General features: G+C 38.8%; 1 protein-coding gene across 3 annotated transcripts in view; it reads right to left on the bottom strand.

The window, feature by feature from the left end:
- The window catches only part of KIF21A (kinesin family member 21A), a 90,731-nt gene that overhangs the window by 15,873 nt on the left and 54,629 nt on the right, over positions 1-20,229 (bottom strand). For 2 of the 3 annotated variants that reach the window (XM_084269626.1, XM_084269627.1), the window contains 15 exons: positions 19,306-19,390; positions 19,031-19,148; positions 17,757-17,945; positions 16,643-16,842; positions 16,155-16,262; positions 15,615-15,683; positions 15,293-15,504; positions 14,363-14,516; positions 13,807-14,007; positions 12,376-12,477; positions 10,073-10,238; positions 9,522-9,542; positions 5,561-5,621; positions 5,316-5,370; positions 3,501-3,715 (listed from right to left, as the gene is read on the bottom strand). In XM_084269626.1, the coding sequence (XP_084125752.1) occupies positions 3,501-3,715; positions 5,316-5,370; positions 5,561-5,621; positions 9,522-9,542; positions 10,073-10,238; positions 12,376-12,477; positions 13,807-14,007; positions 14,363-14,516; positions 15,293-15,504; positions 15,615-15,683; positions 16,155-16,262; positions 16,643-16,842; positions 17,757-17,945; positions 19,031-19,148; positions 19,306-19,390 (1,956 nt within the window). The remainder of the gene's footprint in view (positions 1-3,500; positions 3,716-5,315; positions 5,371-5,560; positions 5,622-9,521; positions 9,543-10,072; positions 10,239-12,375; positions 12,478-13,806; positions 14,008-14,362; positions 14,517-15,292; positions 15,505-15,614; positions 15,684-16,154; positions 16,263-16,642; positions 16,843-17,756; positions 17,946-19,030; positions 19,149-19,305; positions 19,391-20,229) is intronic. The other variant, XM_084269625.1, reaches the window with a different exon arrangement.

Genomic DNA, 20,229 nt, shown 5'->3' on the forward strand with positions numbered 1-20,229 from the left:
CATCTACTAATTTATTAATAAGAGCCCAAATAAAAGAAAGTCTTTCTCCCAACTTTTTACTCACCATGAAAAATAGTGAAAAGGTCAAGAGCACAATACTATTCCTAACATCCAAATGTCATCATTTCACCACAGTCAGATATAAACAAAAAAAAATAAAAGGAAAAAGGAATCTGGATGGTCTCCACTCTTATGAATTCCTGCTTCTCACAAGCTGAGCAATCAGAAAAGTAACACTTAATTTGGTTTATCCCTCCCTAACTTTGGTTTATCCTCCCCTACCCTGTATTTAGAAGTTTTTCTAAGAATATAAGGACCAGAAACAATGGCTAAAAGAGAAGGCAGATTCTGAAAGTGATTTTGTGCCACATACCCTCCCCCCTTTATTGAGCAAAGTTCAGTTGGTAGGCCACCTGCCTGACACTGTTACCAGCATCTGATCTCAGAGCTCCACAGGATCTGGACCTACAATAGCTGCAGTTCTCTGCATGAGAAAAGCTGTACCAGTTTCCTTGTGCCATATAAAAAGCCACCTGGGGACCGGCATGTAGAATAGCTTGATTTACCAAGGCAAGCACAACCACTTCACTGAAGTAGCTGAGACTGACTGTCTCAATTGATCACATCAGCCCAACAAGCCCTTGTTAACAGATGAACAGGTAGGACCTAGTGTCAAGAGCTGCATGCAGACCCTAGGGTTCATACCAGGATCTTCAAGAGACAGGAAAAGGAGGACAAGTGATAACGTGTTTGGTTTTGGAAAAGCCTAGCAAGTGAAAGTACACAAAAAGGGGAAGTTGGTTTCAACTCTCTGTTCAGGCCAGAGCAGCCATTTCTCTGCAGGGCTCCCTTAGGTCTAGGCATACTCTGCAAGGGACACAAAAAGAGAGGTGGAACAGGACAGACTCCCTCCCTCTCTTTATGCTGGACCAGTATGAACTCAGGAATGCAAAAAGCTTCTGGGGTCACAAAGCAAATCCTATGATCAGCCTGATAGCTAGAAGGTTCAGAGAGGATAAAAAGAATAACCAAGGATAAATCACTTGGTTATAGTCTCCACCGCCAGGGCTGCCTGCGTTTCTACTGTGTGGCTACTAGATTAAATAAACCACGCCAGGAACTAGAACACAAGCTCCTCTCCCTCACACCAGTGTCCTGCATACACAGACATGGAGGCAGCTCCCTCATTCAGTTCTCTACTTGCTCCTTGAGACTTCTATCTTTGAATCCATGGTGGGACAACCTTAGAAGGTGGTGTAGAACATAATCATATCATGAAATTTTTTTGTTTTTTAAAGCCTGGAAATGCAGGTATTATATAAGTGAATGAACTTTGTAAGCATGGATGTAAACACACAGGTGCATGATGTCAGTGACCAGAATGAAAAAGGAGCAAGATGCCTATTTAGAGATTTCCAGCATCCTATTAAGATTTCCCTGGATACCAGACATCTGAACAGAGCTGAACAAGACCTACAAGAGATTGCTCCACCCAGAAGAGACTGCTGTAAATTAACTGAGCATATCAAAGGCCGACAGCATTAGTTATCTTTGTAAACAGAATTCCAAACAAACTGTTGCCCACATGTATTCAGGTGCCTCTCTAAATCACCACAGATCTGAGCAGATGGGGGGGAAGGGAGGGGAGGGGAGGGGGTGTGCATGTGTCAGAGTGGAGCAGTTTGTACATACACAGACATCTAAATTCGCACTTAAGTATGTAATTAATTCCTGTTGCTTCCAGAGAATGCATATTTTGGATCATTGTTGCTGCTTCGAATCCCTGACTGCCACTTAAAGTGGCACAAGGGAGATAACACTGCAGATAAGACCATGCTCTGCTCCAGAAGCATGGATTTTATTACAAGAGATATGATGGCACTACAGGCCCATATAGGAAGGCCAGATCGCTCGCAGAAGAAGCCACCTTTCTTCAGCAATGACCAGTGACCAGCAAAAACAGCAGTACTGTAAAAAGTATACCAAGCTCTAGCTTTGGAAAAAACATCTCAATTAGAGTGAGGAAGTCACTGCAGACTGATTGCAGGAATTTTTGATGACTTATCTGCTAAAACTTGATCAATAACAAAAAATTATGTGGGGCCTACTGCTGATTCTAATACTTACTGAGGGGTGTAACACTAATGCTCACAGAAAGCAGCTTTGACAAAATCCTGTTTTGCCTCATTGCTGGCTCACTTTCATAAATGAATAAGTTCTAGAAGATGGTGTGAGGCAAAAGTTGGTATTACCTGAGTCTTGGATGCCAGGTCATAACACTTGACGATTTAAATCTTGAAGCTTCAAAAGTCTCTAGTGATCTCACACTAACTGCAGAAGCAAATGGGTTTTCCCCACCTATCCTCACCCCCAAGAGCAGATTCTTTCCAAGCAGATTCTACTTGTAAAATGCACTGAAGCCATCAGCATGGGTTAATAATTGCTGTCAGCAGTGTTTTACTATTCATGATTGCCACCTCAAGCACATGCTGGAAATACATAGTAAAAATAATACAAATTGAAAGTGTGTATTAGATGGAGATGGCTGAAAAAATATTATGCAAATAGGAAAGGTGGATAGGAAAAGATGCATAACTCCAGAATCTGTAACATGAAGATAGCTATGGGATGCTGTTTCTCTGCATCACTGAATGTGGCAAGTGCATTCAGTTTATGTGAGTTTGTGCAATATAGGACCTAGTACATAAACAGCCAAGAGTCTCTAGCAGTGAATGGCTAATAACCAACAGTGATATCAGTTGGTATAAAAAGATCAGCAAGAGAAAGTGGGAGAAAAGAGTACACGTGGAAAATCTGCTGGCCCCAAAATAAAAAGACTAAAATAATGTTCTCAGTTCTATTTGGCATCAAGTAATACTTTCCATTAGTAAAACTGTTGTGCCAGTAAGTGCAAACCTGCAAGTAGAAAGGATTTTTGAGGATTCATAAAATCCAACATGTTTCTTTCAACTTTACACTTGCTCACTATTATTGTATAAACTTCCTTTTAAGCATGGTCCATGCAAGATGACTCACAAAGATTTTACCTAATAGTTAGGACCATATACAGATACTATTACTACATTATATAATACATTTTTGGCCTGCTTTTGGGATTAATTTTTTTTGTTTAAGTCTCTGCTGTTCTAAGCAGATTCTCACTACCTCCCTACAATGATGTATCCCATAGCACTAATAAAGTACCCAAGGTACAAGATGCATTTTCCCTGCTATTTTAGAAACAAGGCTACAATAATTTAACTATGACAAAGTAGCTTAAAAGAACCTATATCTTCAAGAAGAATCATGTTACTTACAACAGTGCATTTATACTTTCTACAGTGGTGATGGTAGAAAAGCAGGAGCTTTCTCAGTATTATCTAACAAGGTTCTAGTATTCCCACCTCCTTTGTAAAGCTAAAATTAACAGACTACAAGAAATTGGCAGCATGCATTTTTTTGAAAGCAAAGGGTAATTAGTACAGCATGGCCAAACTTACATGCTGCCTATCTTAGAAGGTAAGCCAGATGGTGGGGGAATAAACTCTCTGTCCCTAGCAGAAATATCATTTGTGTCAGCAGCCATCCCACTTTCTTGGGTTTCTGAAACTGATGCAAGAGGGCCAGTCAAGGTAGAGTCTGCAGCACTGTCAGGGACTAGATCACTGCTGTCTGCATACAGCAGTTCCATCTGGGTAGTGGTCCTCCGGCGGGCCTGAAGATAAATAAAAAACAAGTTATGACTTAAAACATTTTGTGGCAGCATTAAAAGTGCTACATTTAAGCTTATCATTAGCTGGTAATTAGCTTCCCCCTCAATTCTAAATGTCAACTAAAGTAAACCAAGGAGCTCGCCTCTACTCTTTGGCAGGGATTTCATAGGAAGCAACTCAAATTTAACAGCATGAACCACTGATTTGACAACTTTCAACATGCGTCTGTCAATACTATAGGAGGACAATATTATTCTCCTAAGGTTTAACCAAATGAAATGTCATTAAGCAGAGAGGAATAAAGCAAAATAGGAATTTAAATAGCTACAATTACATTGACCTTACTTCTTACATTGATGCTGCACACTATATGAAACACCTCTGCTTCCTCCTTACTTTATGGCACTTGAGAAATAGTTCAAGCCAACGAGAATTAAGACTCACTCAGCATTTAAACAAATTGAAAACAACAGAAAACCTCATAAAGGAACCAAGTCTTATGTATCAGAGTAATTCTTAAAAAACCTGATCCTCCACATTAGGTGTGATACTGCTGTAAGATTAAGATCTATTCATCGGGGAAAAACAAAGGTCCTGTCTGAATAGAACCATTACAAAAGTGGCATATTTTATGCCAACATTTTCAGACCAAAGCCACTAAGTTTACCTGTCCAAAGAGCTGCACACCAATGAACACTGCCAAGAATCACAGAATCACAAGGTTGGAAAAGACCTTTAAGATAATCGAGTCCAACCGTTTCTGTCCTGTGCTAAACCATATCCCTGAGTACCTCATCTACCCGTCTTTTAAACACATCCAGGGATGGTGACTTAACCCCCTCCCTGGGCAGCCTGTTCCAGGCCCTGACAACTCTTTCAGTGAAGAATTTTTTTCCTAACATCTAATCTGAACCTGCAACATGCCACAGCCAACCTAGATATATTCCTCCAGTATATCTAGATTATATATTCCTCCAATATATCTAGGTTATATAATGCAACAGCTAACCTAGATATATTCCTCCAAAGCCAACCACAGTTAGAAGAGTGGAGGCTACACTTCTATTTACTTTGGAAACATGGACACTGCTGGTGATTTTTGTTTCTGTGAATAAACCAAGGAACATAAACCAAGTTTGCAGCTTCCACTGCCATTAAAACTATACTGCAGCCTAGATATATTCCTCCAATGCCAAATGTAATTAAGAGCCTGGAGGTCAAACTTCTATTTATTTTAGAAACTATGTTTCTGTGACCACAGAAGCACATTGCAAACAATAAGCATGTCCACAGCATTAGAGCATTAAAATTAAACTGCAGCCTAACTAATACTAAACTGCTAATCTACTGCAGTTTGAGGGCTAATAATTGAAATAATGTATCTCTTTCTAAAATGGTAACAATTCAACCAAAAAATATTGAAAAATTACATTTTTATTATTGCTTCTCAAAGAGGAGTATCAAGCAAAAGAATATTCTGTATAAATCACATGAACAGTATGTCAGTTCACCTTTTGCTTGTCTTAATGTCTCTAGAGCCAAACAAAAGCACTCCTAAGAAGGTACCATTAAAGTATTATTTATCATCATTGTACAGCCTACCTTACTTTTGGGTTTGACTTCACCACAAAGCTTCAAGAGATCCGAAGATAATGAACTAAAAGAAAAGATTGCATGGCAATTAGAGAGAGTCACATTTTTCAGAATGTCTATTGTTATTTGATTCTTCTTTCTACTGAAACAGCGGTCAAAATGGAACAAAACATGTCAGAGGCATCTTTAAATGAATATGTGTTTTAAAAGAGCAATTTTTCTAGAATCTGATCCAGTTACCAAGGATTGCTCACCTTCCTTCTGTCCCAGGACTATGCAATGGGGCATCCTCATCAGAACTATCTTCCAGATTTTCTAGAAAATTTCCAAAATAATAATGTTAGTCTGTCCATCTACGACAGAGCTACACAAAACAGCTCAGAATGTCAAATGTAGATGAACAACATACAAAAGGTAGGGATTTTCAAAATATATTGTCTATTTGCTAGCCAGTTCTCACTGTATTTTCCTGGTATCTCTAAGCTTTTTTTCATACAGTCTTAATAAACCATACACCAAGGTATACTGTGCCAAATAGTGTCCTCTATTTATTGCAGCAGAGCAACAGGGATGACAGAAAACCAGAAATAAATTCTAGAAGGAAATCTGGAAGAAAGAAGATAAAGCAAAGGTAATTAGCTGCAAGACATGGAAGGGACAGGATGCAAATCAACAGACAGTAAGGATGTCTCTTCCTCTTTTGTTGTAATCTTCTTACTGAGACAAAATCACCACAATAATGAAATAACATTTGTATTTTTAGCTAGCTAGCATGCTGAGGCTCAGCCTCAGTTTATGTAGAATGGCACCATTTGGGCTGAGAAACAGTGAGCACTTTATTAGTATATAAGCATTTAGGTTTCAAAACAGGATGATGCCACCCTTTAAGGCTTTAAAACTGCTTCCTAAAAAGATTAATTGTATTGAAGTTAATGGTAAAATGGAGCATTCCAGTAGAAATGCTCCTGAAGTAAAACGGGTACACAAACCTGCTCACAAAAGACAAAACCAGCATGCACGTCACACACTAGAACTGTCAAACATCAGATTACCATGTCTGCATGCAAACAGTGCAAAACATTAAGCTGAGACAACCAGTCCAGGGGGGTATGCACTATCAATTCCAAACTGTTGGGAAAACAATTCCCCTGACTTGTCTATTGTTCTAACAGTACATTTTAAGCTTAGTTTAAGGACACAGGCAGTGCATTCCCATAGGCAAGTCACTTATTTTTGTCCACTCTCATAAAATTTCATTGCATGCCTTCATTATTATTAGAGACACTTTAAGTTTACTTCACTTCTGCAAGACAGCAGATACCATTTGCAATGCATGGAACCAATCTATATGGTACCCGGGTTGAAAGAGGTTTGTCCGTGTACATGTTTTTAAGTATGAGTTCAGGTTTTGGAGAAAGGGGGGGGAAGGATTTATAGTTTCTGATGGAATTCTGAGGAATGAATGACAAGAAAAAGGAAAATTCTGCCTCCTTTTGTATGCTGAATCTAAAAGCATTTCCTGAAAGTCAAAACCATAAGCACCATAACCAACAATGCACTTCAGAGGTACTCAACTACTGTATTACTTCAGGTTACATTACTAAAGTTATCAGAATTAAGACTAATATTATAAAGAAAGCAGAGTCACAGAAATACCACTCCAAACATTCTCTTTTTTTGTTCCATCCTGACTCGAGTCCACGTTAAATCTTTTCTGTATATATTATTATCCTGTCTTCTGTGGAAGAAGGGATCTAGACTACCACTCCACCCTAGCAAGGCATTAACAAAATCAATGCATTTTTTGAAAAAACATAAGATTCATATCAGGGTGACATGACATCCTCCCCTTCAGAAAGAACCTGGAATCAGCATTTCGGGTAACAAAGCAGAAGGTGAGAGACAGCCACAGAAGATGGGGTTTCATTTGTAGGCTCAGGCTCACACTCACATCACCTGACGTGTATTGATATTTTCCTTCACTTTGTCTGCAGTTCAGCACAAGGAGATTGCAGAAAGCCCCCAGTTAGAAATCAGCACTCGAAAAATCAACAAAAAGTAGTAAGAAGAGGCAGAAGAGCATGATTCTGCAGAAAGTTCTGAGCAAGAAGAAATGAAAAGACCAAAAAAGTTAGTAAAGACAGTACTGCTTGCAAGGAGCAGCAGAGATGACTGCTAATAAATCAGTGACTGAAGAACAGCAGAGAGGTTTTACTGATGACTTGTCCTCATCCTCACGTAGAGGCAACTGGACAGTTCCAGTTCATGCTGAGGAAATGACATTTGACCAGCCCTCTTAAGATCTGCACATACACAGCTGTGAGTCACATCCATGAAAATCCAGACATCACAGGCGGGAAGGAAAAGCAGTTCATACAATTCTTCAGAAAGGAGTTATCCCAGCAGCACTTCAGGACTCAACACTGCGGTCAACATTAACTCTTCATTACAGCAGATGGGATAGCAAATGGCAGCCAGTTCACCCACACACAAGGTAGACATGCATTCAAAACCCATTCTGAGGGTCAAAACCCAAACCTGTGATGTGCTTTGTTAATGACTCAACCCTTTCCTCAAGGCTATACCTGAATGCAGGTGTATAGGTGCAATGGGGAACACCCAAAGATGTTCCAGCCAAGTATGTTCAAATGGCTAAGAACTTTTGAAGATATTGAAGCTGAAAATAGGCATCAACAGAATGGTTCACAAGCAGCAGATGACTGGCACCCTGGAGGTGCCACCCTCCTGCTTGGAATGGGGCTGGCTGGACACACTGCTGCTGAGCTGTCAGGCAGCCTGGTGAAAGCAGTCTCACAGGACCTGCCGTCACCCGCACTTCCACCTCTGGAAATTGTTTCAGGTTCCTAGGGAGCCCCCATACCAACAAAGCCCTTGCTGACTAGCTGGCAGTCCCAGCCTCAAAGCCTTATTACAATGGCATCTGCACTCCTTGCAGATCGAAGGTTTAGCCACTAAAAGTCTATAGAACACAGACTATCATCAGTTTGGATTTCAGTGTACACTGAGGTTAGTATGGCATGTCCAGCCAAGATACACCCATGGAGAAGTTCTTTTCCTATAAAGTATTAACACAGTCCTGAGTGGCTTAGGAGATTTGAGAGCCTGTTCATGCGTGCAAAGTGTTAAAAAGCTTCTTTAATGAGATGTAATTTACAAAAACTGTCACAAATGAGTTCCTGTTTCAGTGCATTTAACAAACGTCTTTTCACTGCTTCGGATGCTGTTAATAAGTAAATGCCTGTCCAGAGCTGAAGATAAAGCAATGCTAACATCCTGGCTGGAGAATCATTGCTGTCACTCCAACAGGGGTGAACACACACACATGCACACACATCAAGGGTTTAGTTTAGATCCACTATGATATATATATAGCCACCAATGTTCCTGAATAAACCCTGGCCACGTGCAGCACGATGCCCTGACACAGATCTCAGGGTGTCACCTGTCAGGAAGCTGGCAAAAGTTCTCACCAGTTTACACCAGCTAATGGTCTACATGCTTTCAGGCAGTCTTGTGCTTTTGAATTGCATTTGATGCCTGTGCAAACTAGCACAGGACAGTGTAATGGGATTAGAAGTAACACAAGAAAATGCAAAAGAAACTGCTACTAACATCAGGACTATTTTTCTTCATGTTTGAAATACAGCCAATTTTGTGTCTAGGAGCAAGGGAGGGGAGAGAAGTATCATTTATTTGGAAATCATTTAAAAGCAACAATGAAAGGCTCATCTCCTCAAAATCCAGGAAGTCAGTAACTAAAGCGTATTGAAAATGTGAGATATAACCTGTGTTATGTAAAATATTTATACTACAAAATAAGCTGTCTGCAAAAGACTAGGAGTGAGCTGCATATTAAGAATTACTTTTTTCAGACCTAAAAAGATGAGCAGAATTTGTTGCAACTATAGCAGCAACAAATAGCTTTCTGTAGTCTGAACATTCTATAGTAATTAATTTGAAATACAGCTCTGCTTACTGTATTCACTTTTATCTGACAAGCCTAACTAGCATGAGGGCTAAGGGTAGTTTCAGAAAGGAAAAAGTGCTCTGTAAGCTCATGATAATGAATACATTTACAGCATGGTTCATGCAAACTTCACAAACTCACAAATTCTAAGATGCACCAGTTAGTGAACATGAATGAATTAGTAACTCATGCAGCTGTACAGTACACAGAAAGCTAAACATACTTACCCAACGGTATGCTATCTAGGTCTGTGTAAATAACAGCAACAAGGAAACAAAAGCAACACTCCAATCAAAACATATCCATTTGTAAAAAGGAAATAAAATAAAAGCACCCAAATGTATTCTAATTTTTTTCTTAGTATCTTCGTGTAAGAAGTAGAATAGATGCCGTAACAGACATACGATGCCGTTTTCAAAAATCACTGACATATGAGGATTGAAGAGGACTGCATATTTAGAATTTCCAGACATTAAAATCATCCCAAATTGTAAATGCACAGTCTTTTGTAAAAACAACAAGCAGATTATTTGAAATTTTAAAGTTTCAAGAAAGAAAAAAAATCATTAAAAAAAAAACCTCTTTATTTCCTACATTTCACTGCTGAGGGGTCATACTTTAAAATTACATACATGCATATCAATTGTGAAATAGAGTATAAGATGTTAAAATACAGCATCTATTCAGAAAAGAAATAGCCTAGAATGCCCAGTACAGCATGCATGAAAGCAAACACCACATGCAGCTGACTACTGGGAACACAAGATGACAAAATTACCTTGCAAAGCATGACCCAACAAGGCATCAAGTTCAGGATTTAACTCAGCTTTTTCTTTCAGCATATGAAACAGCAGTTGATTTTGAGTAGCACTAGTAATTTCTGTCTGCTTCAGGCGTCCCTCAAGAACTTTAATCTGAGCTTCTTTCTGAGCTGCTTGGAGACCCTAGGAGAAAGAAAGAGGACAAATGCTTTATCATGACTCCTATTACAAAGGGAGAATTGCCAGAACTTCAAAACTGCAAACACAAACACGTACATTGTAACCTTCCTCTCACATCCTAAGAGTCAGGCATCAGCCTGAGTTTCCTTTTTTTAAAAATTGACTCATTAAGTATTCATTTAACTTGTGTTCCTCAGACTCTGCCTCGAAAATACTCATCTAGCGGCCAAGTTGGATGTGACTACCAAGTAAAATTCATAGATTCTTTGTATTTAAGAGTAACAAGCATCTGAAAAAAATATCACCTCATTTTCAGAAAATGAATTCTTATTTTTTACCTTTTTTGTTATTACCTGTGATATTCTAGCAAACAATGGGTGTGAGGGCAGGACACAGATGACATGACAGCAAACCTGCACCAAGCCCAGAAGAGTAATCTTTCCTGCAGAATCACTCTATGAACTTTCAGCTTCTGCTGAAAGATGTCATGGCCTAACAAGGGAGATTCCACTCTAAGGGAGCTTCCCAAGATCAGGGGATTAGCAGGAAGTTTTTTTTATAGTTGTAGAAAATGTGGCCAAGGACATTTGCAGATAATGGTTTGCCAAATAGAATCATCAATAGGGAAAAACTATCCTGGAGAAGAGGAGGCTCAGGGGAGACCTTATTACTCTCTAGAACTACTTGAAAGAAGGTTGTCGTGAGCTGGGGATCAGCCTCTTCTCAGATGAGTGACAGGACAAGAGGGAATGGCTGCAAGTTGTGCCAGTAGAGGTTCAGGTTAGAAATCAGGAGAAATTTCTTCTCAGAAAGAGTGGGTAGGCATTGGAATGGGTTGCCCAGGGAAGTGGTGGAGTCACTGTCAGTCTGGGTGTTTAAGGAAAGGTTGGATGAGGTACTGAGGGACACGCTTTATTAAGTAATACAGGTGGTAGGGGGACAGTTGGACTAGATGATCTTGGAGGTCTTTTCCAACCTTAATGATTCTGTGATTCTATGAAATGAAGGTACAACACATCTTCTCAAAGACATCTAGGATAACAGAGGCCTGAGTTCAGTACTATGGATTTACACATTATATTCTGATTTTATCAAGAACTTAAACAACATATCAATATAAACATCTTGCATTTGGAAACAACACAATAGACATCAGGTATGACCAGTTTTGCATGAAAGTGTGCCTTCAGTTTTTCTACATGATGATTTATCAGAAAGAGGAGAAAAACCTTTACTTAACGGAGCTTTTTATCATAAGGAGAAATTATGAACTAAGTCATAACCACTTCTTATATCAACTCTGCTGCAGGGAATCAGATATCCATTCAAGCTAACCAAAAGCTGAAAAAAAAAAAATCAAGGCTGAATTTGTGGGAGCCAATGTGGTTGTGGGAATTTTCTTTAAAAAAAAAAAAACAAAACAAAAAACATAGACAACACTAAACTTTTCTGATTACCCGAATAGCGATGAACCAATAATGCAAAAAGAGAAAAGAGAATTCATCAACAGAACCAACCCAAAGCCCATTTCAGTAGCCTTGAAATCTTTCATTTGAAGCCATGACTATGATTCTATGACAATGAATATGGCCTCCAAACAGTAAGAAAAGCAGCAGCAAGAGTGTATGATACCTGTGGGCAAAAGGTTATAAACTGCCAAATACTCTTTTTCAAATATTACTTCCTAAATCTTTCAGAAAAAGCCCATATTGCTCTAATTAAAAGTAGAAGTCTAACTAGTAGCATGCCAGGCATCAATATATTTTAAAGGCTCATTGTCAGGGAATTGGCTGAGCCAGTGTTTAAAAGAGATCCTGAGCACTCCGCAGCTTATTGACAGAAACAGAATTATGTTATTTATTTGATTATGAAAAGCTAATGCTTTTATGAGAACATAAGATACTTAATGAAGTAGGTTCTATTGGAGGTTGAGAACCAGGCAACCGATTGAAAGGGACACATTGGATCTCAAGGGCCTTTGCACTGAGAACCAGAGTGACTCAGTAACATTGACCAGCTGTGTTTTGTCTGGCTTACTTTCCACAGGTATGGATTTATGTTTCCTAGTCTGAGTCATCACAGCTCTGCTCCTGGTACATAGCACAGTTCTCCTGTACACTTATTCCACTTAATGCATTACCTTATTGATACCCATTGTGAGGAAGTGATCAAGCAAGTATCGAGCTTCTGTCAGAGTGCAAGCATTAATCACTGCTGTTACATCCAGCGTCTCTCCTTCTTCCTACACAGGCAGCAACAACAGTCAAGTGGTGAAAAATCCATTTTTTATTTTTTGTTTTTAATTCATTATAGTAATTGTAACAAACAGAAGTAGTGAAGATCCTGCAACATTGCCCAATTCATCCTCCTTGTACCTCTAAAACCAAGTCTGAAAGATTTTTTGTTGTTTTCCTGGGTTTTTTTCCAAAAAAAAAAAACTATCCCCAAAACACCTCATAGTAGAAACGCTGCAGCTTTCCCAGTCCTTTCCAGTGCTTCAGTTCCTTTCCTATTAGAAATTTCTTATAAATCTCCCACTCAGAGCCCTTCTTGCTACAAACTAAGCTATTCACAGTGAATGCAGAATTAAGTACATTTCTTTGCTCTCTGCAGCCTCTGTGTATTTGAAGACTTCTCCCCTTAGTCGTTTCCTCATTGTTCTTCTGATTATTCTCAGTCAGTACTAAGCACTCTGGTAGCTTTAAGGATAATTAAGCCTTTTGTGTTCACTACTACTTTACCGGTAAAGTCCTTTCATCATGCTGTCCAAAATTCAGGAAGCCCTGATGTGAGTAAAATAGCAATAACAGCACAGATTCACCCAAGGTGGGAGAGAAGAACTCAAGCACTAACATAAAAATACTTGGAAGTATTACAGTTCTGACTTCATGCTACTGCGTGCCAAGAGACAAGGTAGATTCTTCCTGCTAAATCTATGGAAAGTATAATGTGCTCTTTAAGATTTTTCACATTTTAATTTCACTGCTTCTGGTAATATTCAAATTTCTACATCTATCATAATAGACAATCTCCCTTTACTAAATTACTATTTGAAGAGTTAAGCACCTTGACTTGAAAGGGCTCTTTAGTTAGAGAAAGCCACTTTTACATAATTGAAAATACACTAATATACAGTATAATTCTGATGACTCTTACATACATGTATATAATTCTTACATACAATATATTACAAATATACAAAAACGATACATGGGAGTGTAAGTACATCAAAGGCTGCAGGAAGATGGCACAAGCTGTTAGCCTTCAGTCCCGAGAATTATATTAATGCCTGCAGAGGAGAAAGCGTCAGGTGTGACATTTAAATGCTTTGCAATCTTAACATGCGTCACTGCTGATTGCATCATCATTGATGCTAAAACTCAGATCCAAGACTTCAGTCGTATAAACGCTCTTCATTTCAAACTTTGCTTATTTGCACCAATTATCACTTCCTGGTTCATCAATTATACAGCCAAAAGCTGAATTCATATATAAATGAGAACATTTTCAAGGCTAACACAGTTTTCATCTTTTCTCCATTTTACCATCTTTGCATTGATATCTGACCTACCTTTGCTTCTTCCATTTGCATTATGTTTGCTTGGCAGTCAGAAATGCTGTCATTAATGTAGTCTATATTCGCAGTTAGGGATTCCATCTCTTCATTTATGTTTTGGACATTTCTGTCTCCTTCAGGGCCACCTCCATCCTTGATAAGCCTTTCCCTTTTCTTTGAAAGCTTTTCTCTTCTTTTTGTAAGTTCTTCACGTTGCTATTTCCCCCAAAGACACAATATTACATAAAAGGGAATCAGTAATCATGGCATTTAAATGCTTTTTTATCTTGTTCTAACTAATACATCACGATTGCTACAGGAACAAGTTACACAGATGAATATAATGATTTTTTTGCACATGATTCCATTAATATACTTTTTTTTCTTACTAAGCACAGCAATCCCATGGTCCAAATACTTACTGGAGTCATTTAGAGTTCCATCATTGTTTGCAAGAGATGCCAATCACCTTCCCTACACCACCATCACAGCAGTTCATTTACAGCAAACACATGCACTGCTCCCTGTTTAATATGACGACAGAGCCAAGGGTGTTTAGTAGATCACTCACCGTAAGTAATCTGTTCATATCTGCCTCCATATTGGAAATGGTCATCCTCTGCATAATGATATCGGTCACCCTGCGTTCAAGTAACTGCCACTTCATCCTGGCTGCCCTGGAGGAGTAAACTCTGCTCGTCACCGCTTTCCGCTGGTATTTCTTTCTGCGACAAATTCAGGAGAAACATACAGGTAAGTGTAAATGTGGTGGTTCAGCCCCAAACCATGGCTGAGCACCACACGCCTCTCAGTCCCTCCCAGAGGAGACACAGACAGAGCCTCCGTGGGTTGGGATAAGGACAGTTTGCTGACAAAAATCACTATGAATGTAGAACAATAACGGCCAGTTACACTCACACCTAGTGCTAACACAGAGTACCTTACTGACCTGACAATTACAGAGTGCTGCCCAACAGCAAGAACCAATTGACCAACCATCCCGGCCACACACAGACTGTCCTGGAGGGAAGAAGCCCATGTCCTTCCCCAGCCAGCTGCTTTTATGGGGAAGTAGTGCCAGGTGGTGTAGAAAACAGCCTGCATCTTTTATGATGCAGCATTCAAATCAACGCCACATAAGAAGTTACTCCCTATTTAACAAGGGGGTATGTTTCAAACCACAGTAGAAGGTCACCAATAAGCCCAGCACATTATATAGGTTGTTCTTTGTACTTAAGAACACTGTAGGCACTAGACCACCAAAGGAATTTCACTTTAAGAGCAGATTAACTGGGTTTTTAAAATTTTGTGTTTATGTGGCTTATTCTTTCAATGCTATTTTATATTATTCCACCCCATCTCAAACCCACAAAACTCAAATTGCACTTGATACATAACAGCAGTTTGAAAAACAACAGCTACTGCACTATGTATCATCACAAGATTATCTGCTAGGAAGTCCGTGCAATTAAGAAAGTGCTGAACAGTTTTTACTCCTTACCCTGTTCCGTTAGTTGCAGTGACGGATAACGCCTGAACCCTTGCAACAGGAATTCTCATCTTCTGCTGCGCTCCTGCTCTTGAACCGTCATGCTCGGCTGATGAGCTTGAACTGGCTTCTTGTATAGGATGCTCAGGCAGGCTCAGCTTTCGACTTACTTTTCCTGCCACTTTATCAGACAGAGGCCTTACTTGCCGACGAAGGGCTGTAACCTGAAACAAAGTGCAGAGACACAATTACCTGTCACCTAAACTGCATTCTAATTACAAGGAATACTACAGCAATCTGCTTTCAAAGATGCGTTGCTGTGTTACTACAATACCTCTTCCGTTTTGCGACGCAAGATAACTTCTTGATTTCTTTTCTGAGCTTCTAGAAGCTTGAGCTGATGCTGTGAAAAAATAAAAGCAGCACATAATATTTCATCCATGATCTGCCATGACGACTGTATTACATGTAAAATAAGAACTTCACCCATTAATACAAGTTTGCTAAAAACTCTTGTAACATGAAGAGGTCAAGTCACAATCGTTTCTTGCTCTTTGTAGTGCAGAGTAAGTACTTGTTATTATTACCACCTTGCATGCAAGCAAGGCGGTAGCAAGAGTTTTGTGAAGATTCACTAATCAATTAATTGAATAATAAATAATCATTAAATAAGTAAATATTAAATAAGCCTTCTACTTTCTGTTGTGCTTACAACCTGAAGCTAGGAACTGAATTTGGTTTGATTTTGACCGTAACTATGTGCATTTTGACTGGTGAATGTATATGTGCGTGCCTCAGTGAATATATACATACAGATGCACATCATAATGATACATGCTTATTCCAAATGAAAATTCTTTATCTGTCAAATCACCTCTCGTTTGCGTTGCTCCTTTTTAAGCTGTGCAATCTCTCTGTTTCTTCTAGATTCGGTCATTCTAGCTTTCTCCTGCTCTTCTTTCATTTGTTTCATCAAGCGAACCTGTAAAGACGACAACACTTAGAAAAGCCGTTTACACTGAAGTGCTGTTCCCCCACCTCCACTCAGTTTCTTCTCCAAATTGCCATCTTCCAGTATATTACATGCTTTTAGCAATTTACCTCCTCCATCTAATGTGCCTTCTTCACACAGTGCTGAATAGCAGCTAATAAGCAGTACAAGCTTCTCCATGTTTGATACTGTAATTTCTGCTCACTAAACTTAAAAGCCACTCCTCTCCCCAGGAACAGCCTAGTCTTCATATCTTCTGTTTTCAGTCTTTTCAGCAGCTGACAGCAAGAACAGTTGATAAATGCACAGGACACTTCAACCCGTTTTCAGTAAACACTGCTTGACCAACACTTCAATATACTGAAATATACCTTGGTTTTCTTCATCTCTGTCACCTCCTGCTGCAGTTTCTTCAGTTGCTTTTCATATTGAGACTGATTTTTAAGCAATCGTGCATGTTCCTTCTGTGCTGTTTGAAGTCTCTGCAGTTCCTTATTCATAGCTTGGAGTTTCTTTTCATATTCTGACTTGATTTTTTTTGCCTTTTCTTCTGAATAGGTCTCTACAGAACCTAGAGCAAAGAGGAGTGATTAATCTATTTTTGTTCAGACTATTTCCACTTTGCAATCACAGCAGATGACTGCTGTCTCTGCTTTTGGCATTATCTGCACATCTTTGAAAAACTGTATGTGTCTCTAGCTCTTGTCACCTGCACTACTTCGAACTTTCCACCTTAGGTACCATCTGGGATAAGAAATCAACCATTAATACCTCTGTTATGATTTTTTTTTGGCACTAGACAAACATGAATACAGATACACACACAGATGTGCACAAGATCGTAACAGCCCCAAGAGTCATCAAGCCTAATATCCCATTTCTAATATGATAAAAAGGGAGGGTAACTAATAAAAAGCAACAAAAATGAAACAGGAAAAGCATATAAAGTATAACCATAAAGCTTATATAGTATATATTTATTAAAGAGAAAGAAACAACACATTCCCTGATACTCCCCTGAGGTTCAGATACTTATGACTCAGGACTTCTTGAGCCAGCATTAGTTTTTCATGTCAATACAATTACATATTCAAAAGTGTTTGGCCACTAAGACATCTCTTTAAGGCCACTGATCCCAGTTCTTTGGACTTGCCTGAAAACAAGCAAGGAGGAAGGGAAGAACTGGAAAGTACTTTTCACTGAGGAACTCTCCCAAGGACTATGTTAAAATGAGAGCTCCTAGAAAACAGAAAATGCTTATTCAACCAAATCAAATACTGGTTAGTATCAGTTTGTTTTTAAAAAGTCCTTCTCAATTCTGGCAGAAACTAGAAAGAGTAAAATACGATTCACCAACATTATGGGTACAAACCTGTTCCTGTTCCCTGCAGTTTATCACATTTGAAAAAAGTGAGCAAAGCAGCGAACAACTCAATGTGAGTATCTTACACATCATCTATATTTAAATGATTTTGCACTTCTTACCCAAGTTTTGAAGAACCTGATCTCTTTCAAGCTGAGTGTCTCGAATCTTATGTTGTAGCATCATTAGTTTCTCTTCATATTGTTTTTTCAGAGTTTGCAACCTTCGTTGGCTGTTCTCTAGCTCATCTATCAGTTTCTGCTTTATGGCTATTTCACAGGTGATATTTGCCAAGTCAGCTTGATAATTTTCTAAAATAAAAACATTAGAGTAATTAAAAATTAAGACAATGAGAATCACGTAACTATAGGTACCCCCATAACTTTAGGTCCTTCTCAAATACTCTCCCCATCCTAGAATTGCAAAAGGTAGGGAAAAAGTCTCTCATTGGATCATAGCTACCCACATGTTGTAACTCCTCACATTAAATCTCAATGTCAGCAATCTGTCCTTCCCCATACAAAAGCTGACTGGCTGTGACACTTCAATCACATCTCAGGCTGGAGAAAAACTGTCATTCATAAAGCCAGCAGATCATAAAAGGAAAATTTAACTTGTGACAGACTCCTAGGGAAGACTTTCCCTTTCCTAGCTCTTAGAAAAATACTGCCAAAATTCTGAGGAGAGGAGCCACCTCAATCATGGAAGTGAAATGGCTAAGGGAACAAGAAAGATTAGGAGGAAAAAGTAAGGAAATGTTAAGTTTATAAAAGTTTGTTTTCTTTAATCAATTACATTATTTTTTAGTACAAGATTACCTGCCCCAGAATAAAGATGCCAGTTGAGGATTTTTTTTTCCAAGTCACATCTCCTACTAATGATTTGTGTGACTCTCAAACAAGAAGGAACCAACAGAGTTGGTTTGCCCACTTGGCCTGACTCAAAAGAGCATGGCTGTTGATGCTATCAGGGACTCCAGCACGTGCATGCCATACAAGCCAACTGTTCATGCTTCTACATAGAGCCACAGCCTCTGAAAATGAGGAAGGCTGAAGGAGTTCCTTTTAAAATTAAATTAAATTAAAATTAAATTCTACCCATTTCCAAATTAACTAATATACCACCTTGATGATTAGTCTAGAGATAAAAATAATCCAAGTACTTAAACCTAAGGAAGAAATGTGTTATTCAACACCTGATGGCCTCCGGTCAATTTTAAAGCCACTTGATCAGGTTTGTATTACATGTCTTAGCACCATAAACAAAAAAGAATTCACTGAACATACAATTCACAGAGAATTACAGACAGTAGGTTGACAGCAGGCAAGCACGCCTACCGAAGCCAAGAGGCAGATAGTATTTTGTAAAATTCTCCAAAATACTGCACTGCCATCACCTTTTTCATCAGAGTCAGAATCCGATTCATCTGAGCTTTCAACAACTTCCATGTCGTCTTCATCCTCATCATCTTCCTCTTCTTCATCCTCATGATCACTTACTTCTTGAATCTCCTCCTGCAAAATAGAAAGATGTTGAGGCATGCCCATGCTTTTCCATCGCCAATCACCAAAGTCACAGCATTCACCTGACCCAATCCTAATTTCCTTTCTATAACCTTGTAACCATTAAGCAGACAATGAACAAAGGAACCAAACACTTCTAAATACTTACTGCTTCCAATTCGTTATTCTCTCTCTCCGAAGCGCCTTTTTCATCTCTCTTCTCCTGCTCGTTATCTGTGTTATCCTCTTTAACACTAGCAGAAGAGGTACAGACACAAAATGCTCACAAACTGAAATGACATGTGCTTCCCATCCCCCAAACTACTAAGTTGTAATTCCAAATAAAGATGAAAACTGAAGTGGAATTAGACAAAGATACAGGTATTGGGCATGGGTAAACCACAACTTCCACTCTCTCAAAGATAATAAAATAACGCTTAATCACTTTCAATTTTAGTTTGGAAAATAGTATTAATGATTAGCACATTGGTTTAGGGCATATTCCACAACTAGGACATTCAGAATATGTATATTCATATACTACAGCAGCACTCATTGTCCATGGAAGTTGCAGTGTCCCCAGGTAGCCTTTACAAAACAAAGAAAGAACATTGTGTGCAGGTACAACAGACATTACAGGTATTGCTACACTCTCAAGCTATAACAGACCTTGCTGTGCTTCCAATCATCTAAATTTATGTATAAGCCTTAAATGATATTCTAATTTATCATACTATAACTACTCTTTTGATCAGTTATCTACTTCAATATTAAGTTAATGCTCAAAATAGGCATTGATACAACAAAAAAGACTTGAGAAATACTGAGTTCTGGCAATGGAACTGTCTGTCTCAAAAAAAAAGAAACTCTTCCCAACTATTAAGATTACATTTTAGTGTATTTCCATGCTTTTGTTTTTCAGACTATGGTTCAAAACCTGTTTAAAAATCAAGTGTCTCTATAGTCTTTCCTCTCTTGGCAGTCCTACTCTAGTGATGGCTTATGCAAATTGAGGCAGGGTAGTTCTGTTTTGTCTTAAAGAGTTGGTGTATTAGCCATTAAGACAAGTTTTAACATGAAGTGCACATTTGAG

This window comes from Gallinula chloropus, assembly GCF_964237585.1.
Source record: "Gallinula chloropus genome assembly, chromosome: 1".
Taxonomy (NCBI): domain Eukaryota; kingdom Metazoa; phylum Chordata; class Aves; order Gruiformes; family Rallidae; genus Gallinula; species Gallinula chloropus.